Raw genomic sequence first — 21,480 nt, 5'->3', positions numbered from 1 at the left:
CTACAGACATATAATTATAAAATATTTGGCAGTCTTCTGCAAGTATTTTTCAATGATTTCTTACAAAAATTTCAAAGGCCACCTTTTTTAAAAAGCAACATTAAAAAAAAATTCTGGTCAGGCATGGTGGCTCACACCTGTAATCCTAGTGCTCTGGAAGGCTGAGGCTCCAGGTGGATCGCTTGAAGCCAGGAGTTCAAGGCTGCAGTGAGCCATGATCATGCCAATGCACTCCAGCCCAAGTGACAGAGCAAGACCCTGTCTCTAAAAAACAAAACCAAAAATAAACAAATCAAAATTTTAAAATAATTTCTTAAAATTTCTACCTGTATAGGAAAAAACCCAGCATTTTCCAGGTTGAATAAATCATTATATATCCACATAACATTCTTGAGCAACTGCCAAAACAAATCAAAAACCAAAACAGAAACAAAAAAGGGGAGAACATTTTTCCCCTGCAGACATAGGACAAACTCTAAAATATTGCTTTAAAACACACACACACACACACACACACACCCCTCAAGCTGTAGAAAGAGATTTGCTACTAAATACCTTTTATATCTTTGAAAATTTCAGTCACAGGCCAGGCACAGCGGCTCACACCTGTAATCCCAGCACTTTGGGAGGCCAAGACGGGCCGATCACCTGAGGTCAGGAGTTCGCGACTAGCCTGGCCAACATGGTGAAACCCTGTCTCTACTAAAAATACAAAAATCAGCCGGGTGTGGTGGCAGGCACCTGGAATCCCAGCTACTTGGGAGGCAGAGGCAGGAGAATCGCTTGAACCCAGGAGGCGGAGGTTGCAGTTAGCCAAGATTGTAAACCAAGGCACGCCAGCCTGGGCAACAAGAGCAAAATTTCGTCTCAAAAAAAAAAAGAAAAATTTCAGTCACATAAATTACCTATTCAAATGAATACAATTACTTAGTCTTCCATTAAGTGACACGAAAAGCACCACTACTAAAAATAATCATTATAAATAAACATCTATTTATATTTTAAGACACATAAGGAAAGGTTTTCTGTCTTTCTTCTCTACTTCTTTCTTTTATTGAAAAGAACTTGAGGCCGGCGTGGTGGCTCCCACCTGTAATGCTAGCACTTTGGGAGGCCGAGGTGGATGGATCATGAGGTCACAAGTTCGAGACCAGCCTGGCCAACATGGTGAAACCTCATCTCTACTAAAAATACAAAAATTAGCCGGGCATGGTGGCATGCACCTGTAATCCCAGCTACTCGGGAGGCTGAGGCAGGAAAATCACTTAAACCCCAGAGGCAGAGGTTGCAGTGAGCTGAGATTGTGCCACTGCGCTCCAGTCTGGCCGACAAGAGCATGACTCCGTCTCAAAAAAAGAAAAAAAAGAACTTGAATTCAAGCTGGACTTGAATTCCTGGGCTTGAGCGATCCTCTTGCCTCAGCCTCCCAAGTAGCTGGGACTACAGGACTGCGCCACCACACCCAGGTGTGATAAAAAAATTTTTTAACCTTTAGAAAATTTGACACAAAAATTTGATACAAAAACTGAAATCAGCATCACCTCCTCAACCTTTTGTTTTCCTTGTGTACTTCCTTTCTCTCTCCTCATTCTCAGTCGTTCATACTTTTTTTTTGTTTGTTTTTCTTTTATGAGGGATATGGTTATTTAGGACAAAACCCTCTCATGTTATTTCCAATGGCACCTGTGATCCCTTAGTGGTCTTTGCCCTTTAGGGTTTCTATTCTACTGAAAGCTTTGAGGACATGTTACATTGTAGCAACAGCTGCCATTTTACTGATACCTACAAGGTACCAGGGAGCTTATCTATCTCATTTAGTACACTAAAACTCTGGAAGTAAATTACTTTTATCTCCAATTTAGAGAAAAGAAAGATGAGGCTCAGAAGTTAGGAAACCCTGCCTAAGGTTAGCAGCACATTCAAATTTGATTCCAAATGCCCTTTCCTACTCCACCCTACCCCTGGGGGGATACATCAGTGGGGTTGCTGGCAGCAACCCAAGGACCAGTGTGACACCGGTGTTAATTATCTGCATGGGATGTCATCGGCATCTGGAGATAGACCATACAGACTCCATTACTAACAAACTGACACAGCAGGGATTTAAGATGGAAGTATGGTTCAGATGACCTACCTTAAGTGTTTCAGCATGAATTTTATTCAGCTGAGAAACTTCTTGCCGCTTGCAGGCTTTTGTTGCTTCCAAAAGGTTTTCAAGATTAAGGTTCGCTTTTTGCAAAGACTGAAGCTCTGATTCCAATTCTAGCTGCCTTTTCCTAATAGATATTGTAAAACTGAGTATTTCAGGTAATAAGTAATGTCAAACATTTATAGAGTAGTTTACAGCTTATGCGCTCACATAACTTTATAGTTATCTCTAAATCAGAGATATTCTCTATTCTCTCAGATTATTCCCTTCATTCTCCAGTTCGGTAAACTACAGCTCAGAGACTGACTGTTTAAGGGATTCAACTAGTAAATAAATGGTAGAGCTCAAATTCAAAAGTCCAAATAGTCCATGATTATACCATATGTGATATGTCATTTTTGAACCAAACATTTGTTTATATTTTAGGGTAAGCTTGATCTTAGTTATAATATGAATGCGATTTATCTTTGTTTTTACATAATGAGAATCAAGTAGGAATATTAATAAACCTATACTTCCTAAAAATCTTAACAACTCTGATTACCAAATTTAAATTTAAATAATTTATTATGTAAGTTCAATAGACTCTCAACCCAACAGGAAAAAACTGCTTAAAACACCTGTATTATCTAGTTCATTAAATATATTAGTAAAGAGCTAGAAGCATGCTTTTTCTTCATGTCAAAGTAGTTGCTTTTATGAGAGTTTAATATTTAAAGTAAAACGCCCAATTGAATTATCAATATTAACACTACAGCAAATGAACACTAAAAGAAAGTAAGTGTGCATGCATGTGTATTTAGACTTTACCTAGTAAGTTCTTTGAATTCTTCATATTCTTGCTTTGAATTATTCAGCTCTGTCTGAATTTGCAGGAGTTGTGCTTTTAACTTCTCAGTGTTTGCAAACGAACATGGCTCTTTCTGAGCTTTAGGAGAAAATCCTTGCTGATCTGTTAATAAGAAAACAATCTCAGTCTTTTTTTTTGGAGACAGGGCCTCATTATGTTGCCCAGGCTAGAGTGCAGTGGCTATTCACAAGCACAATCATAGTGTACTGAAGCCCCAAATTCTGGTCTCAAGTGAACCCCCTGCTTTAGCCTCCCAAATAGTTGGGACTACAGGTGCATGCTACCATGCCTAGCTTCACAACTTCAGTGTTTGAAAAACAAAAATAACAGGACACATTTTCTAAGTTCTCTGTCAGGTATCAATTTTGGGCCACAAGGAGGAAAAATGAGAAATGGGTTGGAAAGTGAGCCCTAAAATACAAAAGCTTATAACTCAGCAGAAGGCACAGGATGTGAGAGTGTGCCAAAGGGGATTAGAAGTCATGTTTAAGAAGCAGAGGCCATAGGATGGAGAAGCGTAGTTAAGGCAACACCTTTCCCATTAGGAGAAAGAGCAAAGAATGACAAAAATGTGGCATGCCTAATGCTAGACAGAGAAAGAGCAGCCAGTGAATCTTGCAAGAATTAGTGCTAGCAGCTAATGTTAACAGCCAAGCAATTATTTAGAAAAGGAAACAAATAGCAAGGGCAGCAGGTTGTAAGAACTCAGTATCATCTACCAGGTAGAAAATATTAATTTTCAGGAAATGCCTAGAACACTGAATATGTTGAAGAGAGTCCACTGAGTTTCAGTGTGGGAAAAGATCACGTAAAAGTTGTTTAGAGAGTGATCAATGTTTAGAAACTGATGAGATCCAGATATTAGTATCTTCTGAAGGGACTAAGTCAAGGTATTATGGAGACCAAAACAAAATGGCCAACAAAATAAAGGGCACTGTAGAGAAAAGTAGTTTAAATAAAACAGAAAACCTAAGTCAGGCCTGGGGGCTCACATCTGTAATCCCAGCACTTTGGGAGGCCGAGGTGGGTGGATCATTTGAGGCCAGAAGTTCAAGATCAGCCTGGCCAACATGGTGAAACCCCATCTCTACCAAAAATACAAAAATTGGCTCGGTGTGGTGGTGTGTGCATGTAATCCCAGGAGAGAGCCTGAGGCAGGAGAATTGCTTGAATCCAGGAGGTGGAGGTTGCAGTGAGCCGAGATCGCACCACTGTACTACAGCCTGGGCGACAAAGTGAGACTCCATCTCAAAAAAAAAAAAAAAAAATAGAAAACCTGATAGTAATTTTACATCTAATATCTTAAGTCTCTCCCCAACCCAGTTACTGTGACTCTTAATATTCTATTCAGTCGTAACAGAATGGAAGAAGGCTTAAAAAATGAAATTTTAAAAAGCAAAGAGACAGTCTTCTTTATGAATGTAGAATAAAAACAGTAGAACTTTCTCAATTTCAAACTAAAAGGAAACCAAGGCCCCGTCTATGATAAAAGACCATGAAAATATTAACTCTAAGACTGGGGTAAACACAGACTTTGTTACCAAATCCCAGGGTATGAACACCAACAGCTGTCAAGACTGTAAGACAGACTTAGTACTAACTAAACCACTTTTCACATAGTATGCAAACTTATGAAAGTAGCATGTAACTAGAGAGTGCATACACTGGTAACCACAACATCAGGACCCAAACACTGTGCTATGAGTCTGACCTTTCTACATCTCTTACATTGCACAGGCCTAACTAGATTGATAAACATTTCAACTCGATTTTTATTCATGTTTGATTAATTAAACAGTTTTCATTTCAAATACGTTAAACCAGAAAATTTAGTAAAAATTTAACGTAGTATCTGAATCAATCTTTTTATCAATAAAACAGAAATACAATGAGTATTTTCTTGTTATATCTATTAGCTTACATAGTTTATGCTCTGTGATCTTTGAGGAAAAAAAGTTTAGTAAATACCTTTCTATAACATAAAAGAATATGTGTATAAGACATTAGCACAGCAGGCCTGGAGGCTAAAATGAAGACCCTAGTCACAAGGCACTACAAATGCTCTTTAATACAGTCCCTTCCTATATGGAACGTATATACAACAATCATTTCTTACTTTTGTCACTTTTCTCTATGCCACTTATTTCAGAGAAAGCTTTTTCTAGTTTTGCAATGGTCTGGGCATCCATTTCTTGGGCTCTTTTCACAGGCTCTAATAATCTCAGTCTTCTATTCTCCTCCCTGAGGGAATGATTTTCCATAGCATACTTTGCAACTCTGGGGTGGTGCTCTATCTGTGACATAGAAGAATTACATGCATTATATATTTACAAACATTTCTTTAGTGAATTAGTTCCTCTAAAAAGCCATTAGAAAACTAGGTATGCACATGCACTACTGGTGGTACCCTTCTGCAACTACCGTGGAAAGCAACTTGGCATGTGTAATCAGTTTGAAAATATGCATGTCCTGTAACTCTGCTATTCTCAGTCGGAGTCTAGACCCTTGCAATGTTCACCCACCTAAGGAGGTAAGCACAAGGGTGTACACTGTGGCAGGCTTTTCATGCAAAGGAGACTAGTTAAATCAACACACTGAAAAGAACAAGGACCAAATTAATCTTGTCAACCAAGATTAACTGAAAAAGGCAAAGTGCAGAAAAGTGAAAAGGAGAAACAAAAGTAAAAATATCCACCCATATTAGTTTGAATATTCATTAAAAACTCCGGAGAGATAAATAAGCAGCTGATAAGAGATTTTGGTTTTTCCCACAATGTACCTGTTTGACCTATCCATTCTCCCTAAGGAAAAGGAAAAACAACAAAAACTTTAAAAGGCACAACTCTAAAGAGCCTACTAACTCAGACAACCACAACACCCACTGGGTGAAATTTTGCATGGCCTGCTAGAGTTGCGTACTATGTAGCAACGTCACAACTTCTTCCTTTTCCCCTTCTCTTCCCTTTAACTATTTTAAAAAGGCAGGTAAAGGAATTATGCAATCACACTGTCAGAAGAATTCACTTAAAACAATTTCCATTGTATTAAAGAACATGTACTTGGTGACAAATTTCGATTTGCTTTGAACTTCTTTTATTTTTAGAAATATTAGACGCCCTATACTCACTTGTTCTCGCAGAGTTTGAATCTCATCCCTTAATTCTGAGAGCAAACGATCCTGCTCCTCAGGCAGAAAACTTCCCCGGGATTCCTTGTGGAGCTTTTCCAAGCGTGTTATTTGATCCTCTCGGAATTTCACAATCATTTTATTAGATTGAATAAATTTTTCCTTTTTGAGGGTGAGGTCTTCTAATTGGGTAACTTTTTCTATCAGAGACTTAAAGAAATTCATAATTTGGTTAAACATGAAAAATAATTCGACATCCTTAAATTTTCGTAAGTCCAGCAACAAATACTAACTTCAAATTTAATCTTAAAGACAAAATTTGATTTTTTATAGCCTTCTATTTCTTTATTGACTTGGTATTACTTATTTTACTCAGTAACACAATAAAAACCACACAGCAAAAAACTAAGTATCTTGAATCTCCTTTATTACTAATTCCATTTCCTACCTTCTTTTCCTGTTCAGATTTCTTAAAGAATAACATTGCTTCCTGGAAATACTCCATATAGTTAGTCTTCTTTTTGTCTGTAATTGATCCAATAAGAAAGGGAAGATGAAAAAAAATTATTTAACACATTTCAAACCCAAGACAACAGATAGCCTTTAATTGATTGCTCTCAACTAATCTAAAAGAATGAGACTGTGGCTGGGCACAGTGGCTCATGCCTGTAATTCCAGCACTTTGGGAAGCCGTGGCAGATGAATCACTTGAGGTCAGGAGTTCGAGACCAGCCTGGCCAACATGGTGAGACCCCCCCCCCCATCTCTACTAAAAATACAAAAAATTAGCTGGGCATGGTGGTGTGCATCTGTAGTCCCAGCTACTCAGGAGGCTGAGGCAGGAGAATCGCTTGAACCCAGGAGGTGGAGGTTGCAGTGAGCCGAGATCGCGCCACTGCACTCCAGCCTGGGCAACAGAAAGAGACTCCATCTCAAAAAAAAAAAAAAAAAAAAAAAAAAAAGAGACTGTCATCACCAGATCATGGATTTCAAATTAACCATTCCACATATTAGTTGTTCTTCAAAGAGTAAGTTTCTCTTTATTTAGTTAATATGCACAATAGATTATATATGGTGTAACAGAAGTAGAAGTAGATTTTTTTTTTAAATTAGAGCAGTCCTAGGGTGCTGTGCACCTCTTAAGATCTATTAATAATTCACCCTCTTGGCTTTATGGATTTCCAGTTAATTAATTCTCTACTAGCTGTTCTTTGAAGAAAAGTCTCTCTTATCCTATAGTAAACATATATAGGTTACATATGCTACGTAGAAGTAGATCTAAATGAAATTAATCTCCTTAGCACTTATTATGGATTATTCAAAATTATTTTAATTCTCCCTTTTACCATATCTCACAGAACTCACTGCCTATGGTATCTGTATCTGATTACAAACAAAGCACTATGTTCCTATATAGGAGAAATAAGCAGAAAGAGATACTTGTAGAAAAATGTGGGTTGCCTTATTGTGTTGTGTCTATCATCCACGGCTCTTAAACTATTATTTGTACACAGTCTTCCCCAAGATAAAGGACAGCGTGCTTATCCTACCTCTGGTCAGGAAGCTTTCTGGTGGTGTCTGTCCTGAAGCAAGCTCAGCCAGTTGTTCTTTGAGCCTCTTCACTTCAGCTTGGAGCTGGCTCACATTTCCTTGGGTGTCTTCATTTACTACTGCCTGTTCAGGAAATTTTAAAAAAGCATTAAATGAATGCTTTTTGAGTAGTATAGTCCTGTGTTTACATTTGTTTGATATGATTTGTAGTGATGAACATCAAACAAAACTTCACGACCACCTCATAGTCAAAAGGCCACAGGAATCACAGTGTGCTTGAGTGGGGAGGAAGCTTCCTTTTCTTGTGCCTTCAGACCTGGAGCCAGAGAGAGACAGCCCCAGCCAGGCTCTCTTCCCCCGAGCTGAATAGCCCTGAGCTGTTAGGTTGGGTCACCTTTGGGATCTGGGTGTGTTCACCTAATACTTCTTTCCCTGAGAACAACAGCCTTCCCCCACCCTTCCAATGGAGAAGAGTCAACACCTCAACGAGTATCATTTCCCCTCTTTCCTAGCTCCCTACGGGGAAGGAGCCTAACCTCTAAGTGCATGATGACTTGTAGGGCTGGCTTGAGCTCTGCAGAAGCAACCTTCTCCAGAGGAATCCAACCTTTATGTTTTAACAGCCCTTTTGGAAGGAGGGGTTGGTTTGACACTTCAATTTTTTTTTTTTTAATTTTTTACCATACTAAATGATTATCTTCATTTTCTTAAAGAAATGTCTTATTTAGGACAACTTCTAAAAGGCTAAAAGACTCACAAACAAAATGTGCCACTGTGGGTCAGGATGTCAAGAGTTGGGGAGGTCACACATGTATGGTGACAGGGAATATATGAGATTGTTATGCCCAGACCGTTTGTTCCCCGAAAAAGACCACCAGAGTCCAGAGTCAAAGCCAAGCGGCAAGGATCTTTAATGCAAGTTCGAACTTGGTCCCTCCGTTCCACAACATACAGGAGGGCCCTGAACAATGCGTGCGCTTGCCTTTTATAGCCTAATGTAAACAGGACTTGTAAAGTTGCAGAGGAACGAGGGAATTCTCTAGGTTACAGCATTACAATTGGTTAACATTTTAAGTTTATACATTTAGCAGTTTTTTTATTGGTTCCCGCGCTCTCACAAACGGCTGTGTTCTTATCGGGGATTTTCCAGGTGGTGTCCTTCTAAAGTTGAGATATATGGTAGTCTTTGAATTGAAAGATATATGGTAGGGAGACATATGGTGGGATGAGCCCAGGAAGTTGAGGGATATATGGAGGGGAGACATATGGTGGGATATGTTTATACTGGGCTCAGGAAGTTGAGAGATATATGGCAAGCACTAGTAATTAGAACAGAAAAAGAACAAGACAGGGACTTTCACATTGCTTGTCTATACAACATCTGAAATCTATAGATAACATTATCGGTTAGGTCCGGCGTCAACTTTTAACTAGGCTCAAGGCGCCGCCCGGGCTGTCTGCCTGTAGATTTCATTTGGTCTCTTTCAAGATCTCTTTGTACTTTCTGTTCAATTTTGCGGTAAAGCTAAAACTGCCATAAAAATAAAGTTGGCTGGGCACGGTGGTTCACGCTTGTAATCCCTGCACTTTGGGAGTCCTAGGTGGGTGGATCACAAGGTCAGGAAATTGAGACCATCCTGGCTAACACGGTGAAACACCGTCTGTATTAAAAATACAAAAAATTAGCTGGGCATGGTGGCCCCTGCCTGTAGTCCCAGCTACTTGGGAGGCTAAGGCAGGAGAATCACTTGAACCCAGGAGGTGGAGGTTGCAGTGAGTCAAGATTGTGCCACTGCACTCCAGCCTGGTGACAGAGTGAGACTCTATCTAAAAAAAAAAAAAGTTTATTAATTAAAAAAATAAATCTTTAAAAAGGTCCACTAAAGGGTGACAATGAGTGCCAACAGCTGAGTACCAACCAGGTCAGAGGATTCAGCTGTGAAATACTCAATACTCCAGGAAGGAAAAAACACCCTGTGACAGCCCCAAGGTCTTCTGTATTCTTGTCGTAAGCCCAATTTGCTCACTGGGAAAAATTTAAATAGCACATCTTCAAACAAGTCCCAGACATTCTAGCACTGTCCACTGATAGGCTGCAGAGGGCTTACCATTGAGAATGACTAGTAGAAGGCTCTTGGTTTTGTTCTTTTGCGTGTTAAGCAGCCATTTCCAGTTGCTTCTGATTCTTATGGCCAGCTTCATTACAAGGTACTACTGTACTTCTGACATCACTGTCCCATCAGTGACATCACAATTCTAATTATCGCTGCAGTTCTATAATCTCCAAAGACTTCTAGTAAATCTTAAGAGACTTAGGGTCAGGAAGCTCTAATGATTTTTCCTCCTCATCTTACTAGTACTCCATAGTCCAAGGAAATAAAACAAATGACTAGATCTATAGTCTTCTGATTGACCCAGGGAAAGGGGCAACATGGAACCCCTGATTTACAGCCAATTGGTCTGAAAGCACAGATAGGACAAGCGAGGGCTTGCAATTGGCATCAGAAGTCAGGGGCAGTCTTGTAGGACTGAGCCCTGAACCTGTGAGATCTCACCCTATCTCCAGACATATAGTGTTAGAATGGAACTGAATCAGAGGATAACCAGCTGATATCTGCTACAGAACTGACTGATTGGCTGTTGGCAGGAGGAAAGACTCACAAACTTAATTTGCTTTCCCTTAAGAAAACATTTGTCAGCTGGGTACAGTGGTTCACACCTGTAATCCCCACACTTTGAAACGATGAGGCAGGAGGACTGCTTGAACCCAGGAGTTTGAGACCAGCTTGGGCAGCAAAGTGAGACCCTGCCTGTACAAAAAAATTAAAAAATTAAGGCTGAGGCAGGCAGATCATGAGGTCAGGAGATGGAGACCATCCTGGCTAACATGGTGAAACCTTGTCTCTACTAAAAAATACAAAAAATTAGCCGGGCATGGCGGCAGGCGCCTGTAGTCCCAGCTACTCGGGAGGCTGAGGCAGGAGAATGGCATGAACCCGGGAGGCGGAGCTTGCAGTGAGCCGAGATCACGCCACTGCACTCTACCCTGGGTGACAGAGCAAGACTCTGTCTCAAAATAAATAAATAAATAAATAAATAATTTTTTTAAAAAATTAAAAAATTAGCCTGGCATGGTGCTGCATGCCTGTGGTTCCAGCTACACAGGAGGCTGAGGCAGGAGGCTCTCTTGAGCCCAGGAAGTTGAGGGTAGAGTGAGCTGTGTTTGCACCACTGCACTCCAGCCTGGGTGACACAGCAAGACTGTGTCTCAAAAAAAGGGAGAAAAAACTAGTCAAGCAATAACTACCATAAGATCTAACCTAGGTCTCTGATTACATGTGTGATATAGAAGGGTAGGAAAGATAAAATAGAAATCTTGCATACAGTGAGATAAACTTTTACAGAGAAATAAAAGTTAATGTTAATATTAGGGCAATCACAAAAATGGCATACTGCAAGCTTTAGTATTTTTCTCATTTATTTAATGAAGTATATGCCAGTATTTTACCTTGTTTTTAATCAGCTTGGCTCTTTGAGCAAAGTTAAGTGTTGATAGGGTTTCCCCAAAACACCTGGATCCAGGATGAACATTTGCAATTATGGCTGTTTTGGCATTACCTCCAAGGGAATCCTATTTAATGATAGGAATGGACACATTTTCGGTGAGAAATCACAAGATCTTTTTAAGCAAAGAAAATGTATACTCTTGCCACCAAGGCTGAGAGATTGTCCCACTATCAACTTTGGCATAACCAAAAGGAGCGCAGGAACCCAAGGATCTACTTTACCCGTAGTAAGAAGGTAAGTTTGGAGTCTCTGTAGCAAACATGTCTCTGTTTTCCATTACTCACGTCGACAAGTGCAGTAATCACTTGGCCCAGGCAGCTCAATGATCGATTTATGTTACCTGCTTCCTAAGATGTTGACGGAAAAGAACAAAAATTTAGGTACATTGGTTTCTCTTTGGTATTTTGAATGAAAATATATCTAGCAGAGGATAATTCTGGATGAAAAGGCAAGTCAGGGACAACGTTAATAAAGAACAACTATTCAACAAACAAAAAAGAAGTGCTGAACTATCCCCCTAACCTTTACCTATTTGATGTACACTGTAATTTTAGTATTAGAAGACAAACACAGGCTGGGCACTGTGGCTCACGCTTGTCAACCCAGCATTTTGGGAGGCCGAGGCAGGCAGATTGCTTGAGCTCAGGAGTTGGATACCAGCCCGGGCAACATGGCGAAACCCCATCTCTACAAAGAAATATAAAAAACTGCTGGGCATGGTGGCACATGCCTGTAGTCCCAGTTACTTGGGAGGCTGAGGTGGGAGGATCACTTGAGCTTGGGAGGTGGAGGTTGCAGTGAGCTGAGATTGTGCCATTGCACTCCAACCTGGGTAACAGAGTGAGACCCTGTCTCAAAAACAACAACAAAAAAAGACAAACACAAAAATCATGCAACGAAAAAAAAAAATTAATGTCACTTCATGATTGTAATAGTTTGAAACCAAGCTGTAGGTAGAGATAAAGACCAGAAAAAAAATAGGGAAAAAAAGGGTAGAGTAGTGCATTAATAGGTACTTTTTTCAATCCTTTTATGCTAAAATATTTAAGGGTATAATGCCTAATAACTCACCCATACAGCCCCCAAAGCCACTGATGAACTTATTTGAGGAGAATATTCAGTTTAATTCTGTAAAGGATAATAAAAACTACTTTAAAACAGAAGCTTGGTGGGGGGAAAAATGAGCTAAATATGTTACATTAGATTTTTACTGTAGGTAGCATATTTTGAAAACTCGGTCTGCAGTGGAAGAAGTATACAAAAAAGAGAAAAAGTTGGCCGGGCGCGGTGGCTCAAGCCTGTAATCCCAGCACTTTGGGAGGCCAAGACGGGCGGATCACGAGGTCAGGAGATCCAGACCATCCTGGCTAACATGGTGAAACCCCGTCTCTACTAAAAATACAAAAAAATTAGCCGGGCGAGGTGGCGGGCGCCTGTAGTCCCAGCTACTTGGGAGACTGAGGCAGGAGAATGGCGTGAACCCGGGAGGCGGAGCTTGCAGTGAGCTGAGATCCGGCCACTGCACTCCAGCCCGGGCGACAGAGCGAGACTCCGTCTCAAAAAAAAAAAAAAAAAAAGAGAAAAAGTCAAAATTATAATGCAAGATATACTGAATTCAGAGTCACTGCTGCTATCATTCAGTAAATCAGAAAAGTGGTTAGTGGCATGGTTGAGAGTACTGTAGCAGCTCGGTGTGAATCTCAGCCCTACTTTTATTAGCTGTGTGACTTCAGTTTCTTTAACTGTAAAACAGAAGTAATAGCACCTACTTCTCAGAGTTGTTGGAAAGGTTAAATGAATTAATATATATAAAGCATTTTAGAACAGACTTGGTATATGTCCTATTATAAGCATATGCTTTTTTTTTTCTTTTTTTTTTGACACAGAGTCTCACTCCATCACCCAGGTTGGAGTACAGTGACACAATCACATCTCACTGCAATCTCGACCTCCTGGGTTCAAGGGATCCTCCCACCTCATCCTCCCAAGTGCTGGGATTACAGGCATAAGCCACCATGCTCAGCCCATACGCAATATTTATTAAGCCTCATATCTCAATAGAAATATAAGCTTTAGGCTAGGCACAGTGGCTAATGCCTGTAATCCCAACACTTTGGGAGGCCAAGGAGGGGGTTATCACCTGAGGTCAGGAGTTCAAGACCAGCCTGGCCAACACGGCAAAACCCCATCTCTATTAAAAATACAAAAAATTAGCCAGGTGTGGTGGTGGGCACCTGTAATCTCAGCTACTTGGGAGGCTGAGGCAGGAGAACTGCTTGAACCCGAGAGGCGGAGGTTGCAGTGAGCCGAGATCGTGCCACTGCACTCCAGCTGGGTGACAGAGTAAGACTGTCTCAAAACAAAGAAATATGAGCTTTAGATTGCCTGAAACTGCCTCAAATGTAGGTCAGGCGACTCAAATCCTCATTTTTAATGAAGAAAGTAGATCTCTTCCCTCATTCTTTCCAATTCCTCTCCCCTCACCCATGTATATTCTAAACTATAGAATCTAGAAATATTTTATTGACAATTCATTTTACTCTATATATACATATTGACAATACATATTACATAGAACCTCTGGTCCCACTGTTAATACCTTAGTCTAGGACTAGGTACTTAACCTTTCACACCTGAAATATTAAACAGCGTAAGTGGTCATCTTTTTCTGTGGGCTCTCCCTTCTAAAATCTCAACAGCAGTGGGTCAGATGACTAAGTTTCTATAAAACAGGCTTTCTTCATGAATCATTTAGTTGCTCAGAAATGTTAAGTGTTTCCCAATGTTCGCAGAGTTGAGTACAAACTTGGCCTAGCACTCCTGGTCCTTGATAATCTGGGCCTGCTTGCCTCTCTAACAAACCCATCCATTGAGCCATGATGATATGCCAAATGCTACACTCATTCTGCATCCACAATAACCCTTGAGATGCCCCCCTGCCAGGTATGCATTTCCTGTTTCTCTCTCCCTATCCAAATCCTTCACAAGTCAAGAACTACTTCTTTTCCACACGTTCCACAAGCAGTCCACATTGCACCCTTCTTCCTCTGACCCCTGTTGTCTCTTATACCCTTATCCCTTCTGGTATGAATTAAAACATTTTTGCTACTGACAGACTTGCCCTATCCCATCTATGTTCACTGTTCCACAACAGAAATCTCTGTTTCTTTTCAATAGGAACAATTGCTTATTTCTTTGCCACCCTCAAAACACTTAGCTTGGTATGGTCATATATCAGTTAACAAAAGGAATACTTTTTTTTTTTTTTGAGACAGAGTCTCTCTCTGTCACCCAGGCTGGCATGAAGTGGCGCATCTCAGCTCACTGCAACCTCTGCTTCCCAGGTTCAAGCGATTCCCCTGCCTCAGTCTCCCAAGTAGCTGGGACTACAGGTGTGCATCACCACACCCAGCTAACTTTTGTGTTTTTTCAGTAGAGACGGGATTTCACCATATTGGCCAGGATGGTCTCGATCTCCTGACCTCATGATCTACCTGCCTCAGCTTCCCAAAGTGCTGGGATTACAGGTGTGAGCCACCGCACCCGGCTAATACGGGTACATTTTAAGAAACGTACTGTTAGGAAATTTGATCGTTTTGTGGGTGTCATAGAATATACTTATGCAAACTGCGATGGTATAGCCTACAACAAACCTAAGCCATGTGGTATAGCTATTATACTCTTAAGAGACTCCCATCATAAATGCAGTTCCTCACTGACTGAGACATTGTTATGCATCACGACTATATTGACTGCTAGTAAGAACTCACACACAAGTTGAAGACCATAATTTCATTCTTACCTTCAATCTCATCCCTTCTGCATGGGTATCTTTTTGCCTTTCAGATCCTGCTAAATCCACCAAGTTGAGTAGGGAGGTCCGTATATTCACAATCTCATTACTTTTCTCCATTGACTCTATTGTAATTGTAAAGACAGCATGAGACCTAGACGATTCTCTGTTCATTGATGTTGATGCCACACGTCTGTTCCTCCACCCTCCAGACAACACCTATGCAAAACGAAAACATATTAAAAGAAATGAGAGGACCAGTTACAGTGGCTCATGCTTGTAATCCTAGCAGTTTGGGAGGCCAAGTCTGGAGGATCACTTGTGAACAGGAATTCAAGACCAGCCTGACTAACATAGTGAAACCTCACCTCTACAAAAAAAAATAATAATAATTTGCTATGTATAGTGGCAGGAACCTGTAGTCCTAGCTACTCGGGAGGTTGAGGCGGGAGGATCTCTTGAGCCCAGGAATTCAAGGCTGCAGTGAGCCATGATTGTGCCACTGCACTCCGGCCTGAGCAACAGGGCAAGATCCTATCCAAAAAAAAAAAAAAGAAAAAAAGGGGAAAAAAAAAGGAACAAGGTAAGTACACTTAAAACGTAAAATAAGCACTTGAGAATCACTCATTTTATTATGAAAAATACTAACATACAGCTAATTACTTTCATAGGGAAAAAGAAATATATTTACACAAAGTATATTTTCTCTTTAGAAGAAAGGTTAGGAATATCTATTGCCTTCCATTGTTATCTAGCTTTTTAAGATAAATTATATTATTCCAAGTTCCAAATGGTACACAACATCCACCAAAATCAGTAGGAAATTTGTAAAGGGTGATGAGAAAGATTACTGGTCCATTAAGGAATAAACTGAAGTTATTTTCCTTTCCTTTGTGTTCCCTTTCCACGTTACGGAAAGAGAACAAACAGGAAATCAGAGTGCATAGGATCTAGAAGTGGTTTTACCACCCTTTATTTGTGTTAACCTAATGTAAGTCACAAAACCTCTCTGAACCCCTTTCTTTACCTACAAAATGAGAATGCTGGACAGGAAAAACCTGTAAATTATCTTTAAGTCCAAAGTTTTGTCAGCTCTTTTGGTCTACAAGGTATTTTTTCCCTTCTATTCCCTATGGCAAGCAGGATACATGAAAGTTCAGAATGAAGGCTCTGGAATCAGATGCATAACAATTCAAACTATGGCTCCACTATTTACTAGGTGAGGTCTGGGGCCAGCTGAACCTTTTGAAGGCTCAGCCTTCATATTTGTAAAATGGGAATATGGGTACCTACCCCACAGAACAGAACATATAAGTTTTAGGTGCATATGAATCACCTATGGATGTTGTTAAAATTCAGATTCAGATTCAGTGTGAAGTGGGGCCTGAGATTCTGCATTTCTAACAAGTTCTCAGGTGATGCTGATGTTCTAAGGACCACAGTTTTGGTAGGAGAGTCACAGTATATATAGGGTAAAATGGGGAAATTAGCATATTTATCTCAAAGGGCATATTGAAAATTAAGTAAAATAATGTGTACCAAAAAAGGTAGCACAGTGCTTGGCACCTTCACTCAATAAATTGTAGATGTTGGCAGGGCGCGGTGGCTCACGCCTGTAATCCCAGCACTTTGGGAGGCCCAGGTGGGCGGATCATGACGTCAGGAGATCAAGACCTATCTGGCTAACATGGTGAAACCCCATCTCTGCTAAAAATACAAAAAATTAGCCAGGCGTAGTGGCACGCACCTGTAGTCCTAGCTACTCAGGAAGCTGAGGCAGGAGAATCACTTGAACCCAGGAGGCGGAGGTTGCAGTGAGCCGAGATCGGGCCATTCCCCTCCAGCCTGGGTGACAGAGAGAGACTCTGTCTCATTAAAAAAAAAAAAAAAAAAAAAAAATTCCTAGCTATAATAACCCTATTAATCATCAACAGTATAAAACTGAAATTATTTGTATCATTTTTCTTTTTTTTAAGATGGAGTCTCACTCTATTACCCAGGCTGGAGTATAGTGACGTGTTCGTGTCTCACTGAAATCTCTGCCTCCCAGGCTCAAATGATCCTCCCACCTCAGCCTCTGGAGTAGCTGGGAGTACAGGCATGCATCATCATGCCTGACTACTTTTTTTGTATTTTTAGTAGAGACGGGGTTTCACCATGTTGGCCAGGCTGGTCTTGAACTCCTGACCTCAAGTGATCCGCCACCTTGGCCTCCCAAAGAGGCTGCGATTACAGGAGTGAGCCACTGCGCCCAGCTATTTGTATCTTGTATATTCCTTGGATAGTACTTTATGTTTTCTTTCTATAACATTAAATACTGTATATTACATATTAAATACATCTGATACATTCATACAGCTATAAAGAGAGAGAGAGAGAGAGAGAGATCCTCCAACCTGAGACAAATTCCAAAATACTATTATTTAAAAAAAGCAGCTGGGCACCGTGGCTCACACCTGTAATCCCAGCACTTTGGGAGGCCAAGGCAGGTGTACTACCTGAGGTCAGGAGTTCAGGACCAGCCTGACCAACATGGTGAAATCCTGTCTCTATGAAAAAATACAAAATTTAGCTGGGCATGGTGGCAGACACCTGTAATCCCAGCTACTCGGAAGGCTGAGGCAGGAGAATCTCTTGAACCCAGAAGGCAGAGGTTGCAGTGAGTCAAGATTGCGCCATTGCATTCCAGCCTGGGCAACACAGTGAGACTTGGTCTCTAAAATAAAAAAGGCAAGGTATAAAAATAGCACAGTATGCTGTCACTTGTGCAACAGAAGGAGAAAAAGCAAATACAAGCATGTTTGCTTGAATACTTCTATAAAAATCAAAATAAAAAATCAAAAACAAAAATACTTGGTGAATGTTCATAGACTGGGAGACTCAATGTTGTTAAGATGCCAATTCTACCAAAAATAATTGATAGATTCAACACAATCCCACTCAAAATCCCATCAGCCTATTTTGTAGAAATTGACAAACTGGTTCTATCTAAATGAAAATGCAAAGGACAATGAATAACCAAAATAACTGTTAAAAAGAAGTGTTGGAAGACTTACTCTCCCTGATCTAAAGACACTACTTAGCAACAAGTTATGTAATAATCAAGACAGTTTAGTATTGATGAAAAGAAACAGATCAACAGAACAGAATACAGTTAGATATAAACCCATATGTGTACAGTCAATTCACCAAAGGTGCAAAGGCAATGTAATGGGAAAAAGAAAGTTTTTTTCAACAAATCATGCTGCATACTGGATCAAAAACAAAAAGGCAAGAAAAGAGAAGGAAGCATTAGATGAAACAGGCAAAACACACTAAAAAAGATAGTAGAAACCAGTCTAACAATATCAACAATCATACACTAATGTAAATAAATTAGGTAAGATACTGTCATGAGCGGTTAAAAAAAAGAGCAAAGTATAGCTTTGTAGTTTACAAAAAACACTTAACATACTAAGAAACAGAAGGGGCCAGGCGCGGTGTCTCACGCCTGTAATCCGCCTGTAATCCCAGCATTTTGGGAGGCCAAGGCAGGCAGATTATGAGGTCAAGAGATCGAGACCATCTTGGCCAACATGGTGAAACTCTGTCTCTAAATATAAAAATTAACGGGGCACACTGGCGCGCGCCTGTAGTACCAGTTACTCGGGAGGCTGAGGCAGGAAAATAGCTTGAACCCGGGAGGCGGAGGTTGCAGTGAGCCGAGATCACACCACTGCACTCTAGCCTGGTGACAGAGCGAGACTCAAAAAAAAAAAAGAAACAGAAAGACTGATGGAGAAACATATACCAGGCAAATGGTAAACAAAAGAATGTTGAGTGGTATGTGAACATCAAACAAAACATATTTGTAAAGCAAAATGTGTTGATAGGAAAGTGTAGGGTCAATAAGGAATTATAGATGAAAATAAAAGGAAGATATATACTAATTCTACACTTGTATATACACCGAACAAAAGAGTCCACAGCAGGTCCTCCATTTCATTCAATGTTATTTTGTTGTGAAGTTGAGAAAAAAAAATGATTTCCAGCCAGGGCGACTGTCTGTGTAAAGTTTACGGTTCTCCTCTTGTCTGCATGGGCTTTCTCTAGGTACTCTCGTTTCCTCCCACATTCCAAAGATGTGCATGGTAAGAGAACTGGCACATCCAAATGATCCCAGTCTGACTGACTGGATGTACGTGCCTGCAATAGAATGGTGTCCTGTCTTGGTTGGTTCCTGCCACATGTAAACCTGAACAGGAATAAGCATGGTAGAAAATGAATTAATACAAATATTGCCAAATAAAAATTCATAAAGTGGCCAGGTGTGGTGGCTCATGCCTGTAAACTGAGCACTTTGGGAGGCTGAGGAGGGCAGATCACCTGAGGTCAGGAGTTCAAGATCAGTCCGGCCAACATGACGAAACCCCATCTCTAATAAAAATACAAAAAATTAGCCAGGTGTGGTGGCACATGCCTGTAGTCCTAGCTACTCAGGAGGCTGAGGCACAAGAATCATTTGAACCCAGGAGGCAGAGGTTGGAGTGAGCCGAGATCGCACCACTACACTCTAGCCTTGGAGACAGAGTGAGACTGTCTCAAGAAAAAAAAAAAAAATTCATAAAGTATATGATACTCATACAAATACAGGACAATAAACAATGCAGTATGAAAGTACTCAGTGAGCCCACCATATTTGTTATCGCTTGTTTCTGAACTGTATGGTGGTAGGAAGTGCTCCTGACAATTTCTACTTTGTAAACATTTATTCCCGATTTAACCCAACACCAAGACTGCCATCACTCACTTATCCACCAAACCTGGGTAAATAATTATCTTAGTTGTTTTTATCATCTTTTTTAAATAAACGTATAGTTCACATTTATTTTAATGTTTAATATTAGAAGTGTGTTGGGTCCTTATTGAGAAGTTTAGTGATGCTTTTATGACTAGAAATATTCAGTAGGAACTTAACTCTTCTTTGTATCAATTAGTCTGTAGTAAAATTGGTTTTATTATACATTGTTTCACTTAAAGTCAGTTTCCAAGAACCTATCAGGATGTTAAGTGAGGACTTGTGTTTCCATGTGAATGTATATAAATATATACATACAGAAAAAAATCACAATGAAACTGAAAAACCAACACCTTAGTGGGAAATCAGTGCACCTCTCTGAAGTATCAATAGATTACAGGGACAAGAAAACTCGCAAAAATATAAAACCTTGTACCAAGGATACATATTCTTCTTAAGCACACATGGCACACTTGAAAAAAATTGTTATAAATCCATAAATTATGTCTCAAAAAAATCTCAAAGACTAGATGTCACATAAGACCACATTCTCTGATCCCAGTGCAATTGAGAATCAACATGAGAAATAAGTTAGAAATCCCACAAACTTTGGAATTTAAAATCACATTTCTAAGTAATTAATGAGTCAAAAAAATTATAGAAAAATATTTGGATCTACACGATAATTAAAATATTAAAACTTGTGTGAAGTTAAAGAAGTATTAAGTAAAAATTTATAGCATTAAATACTTATATCACAAAAGAAATGCCAACACGAGTAAACATCCAGCTTAAGAAGCTGAAAAAGAACAGCAAGATAAACCCAGGAGAAACTAAAAACAAAGAAAATATTAAAGAGCAAGTCCATATAAACTATAACAACCATGTAAAAAGCAAACAAAATGGCAGTTATGGCAAAGATTGTAAAAATGTTAATACTAGGAACAACTTTATGCCAATATACTTGAAAACTAAGAGGAAATTGAAATTTTTCTAAGAATACATAACTTACTAACACTGACCCAAGAAGAAATAAAATGGCTGCATGACTCTATTAAAATAATTTTTTTTTGTAGTTAAAAATCTTCTCACAAGACCCAGATAATTTTGCAGATGAGTTCTACTATATATTCTAAGAATAAGTCATCCCAGGCATAAATACTTTCAGAAAACAAGTAACGTTGATAAATAAAACAAGACAAAGAGAATAGGGCCGGGTGCAGTGTCTCAGCCTATAGTGGGAGGCTGAGGCAGGTAAAATGCTTGAGCCCAGGAGTTCAAGACAGGCCTGGACAACATGGCTAAACTTCATCTCTACAAAAAAATTCAAAACTCAGCCAAACATAATGCTGTGCACTTGTAGTCCCAGCTACTAGGGAGGCTGAGGTGGGAGGATCTGTTAGGCCCAGGAGGTCAAGGCTGCAGTGAGCCATGATTGTTTGTGTCACTTGTACTCCGGCCTGGGTGACAGAGCGGGACCCTGTCTCAAAACAAAAACAAAAACAAAAACAAAAACGGAATAGGACAAAGGAAATTACAGATTGATCTCAATTTTTTAAATTGATGAAAAATACTAAACAAAATATTAGCAAATCTTAATCTAGTACTTTATCAAGTTAACATGTTAAAGAAGAAAAAACACAAGATTATCTCAACAATAGTGGAA

General features: G+C 39.8%; 1 protein-coding gene across 1 annotated transcript in view; it reads right to left on the bottom strand.

Moving 5' to 3' along the window:
• KIF15 (kinesin family member 15) overlaps positions 1-21,480 on the bottom strand; it is a 95,564-nt gene that overhangs the window by 46,948 nt on the left and 27,136 nt on the right. The window contains exons 8-16 of the mRNA XM_033212298.1: positions 15,047-15,256; positions 11,466-11,591; positions 11,186-11,308; positions 7,677-7,800; positions 6,575-6,651; positions 6,127-6,336; positions 5,116-5,293; positions 2,960-3,101; positions 2,135-2,276 (exon numbers count right to left, since the gene is read on the bottom strand). Coding sequence (XP_033068189.1) covers positions 2,135-2,276; positions 2,960-3,101; positions 5,116-5,293; positions 6,127-6,336; positions 6,575-6,651; positions 7,677-7,800; positions 11,186-11,308; positions 11,466-11,591; positions 15,047-15,256 — 1,332 coding nt within the window. The remainder of the gene's footprint in view (positions 1-2,134; positions 2,277-2,959; positions 3,102-5,115; positions 5,294-6,126; positions 6,337-6,574; positions 6,652-7,676; positions 7,801-11,185; positions 11,309-11,465; positions 11,592-15,046; positions 15,257-21,480) is intronic.

This window comes from Trachypithecus francoisi, unplaced genomic scaffold (genome assembly GCF_009764315.1).
Source record: "Trachypithecus francoisi isolate TF-2019V2 unplaced genomic scaffold, Tfra_2.0 Lachesis_group0, whole genome shotgun sequence".
NCBI lineage: Eukaryota > Metazoa > Chordata > Mammalia > Primates > Cercopithecidae > Trachypithecus > Trachypithecus francoisi.
The sequence above is the reverse complement of the archived record's forward strand: the minus strand, read 5'-3'. Positions and strand labels throughout refer to the sequence as shown.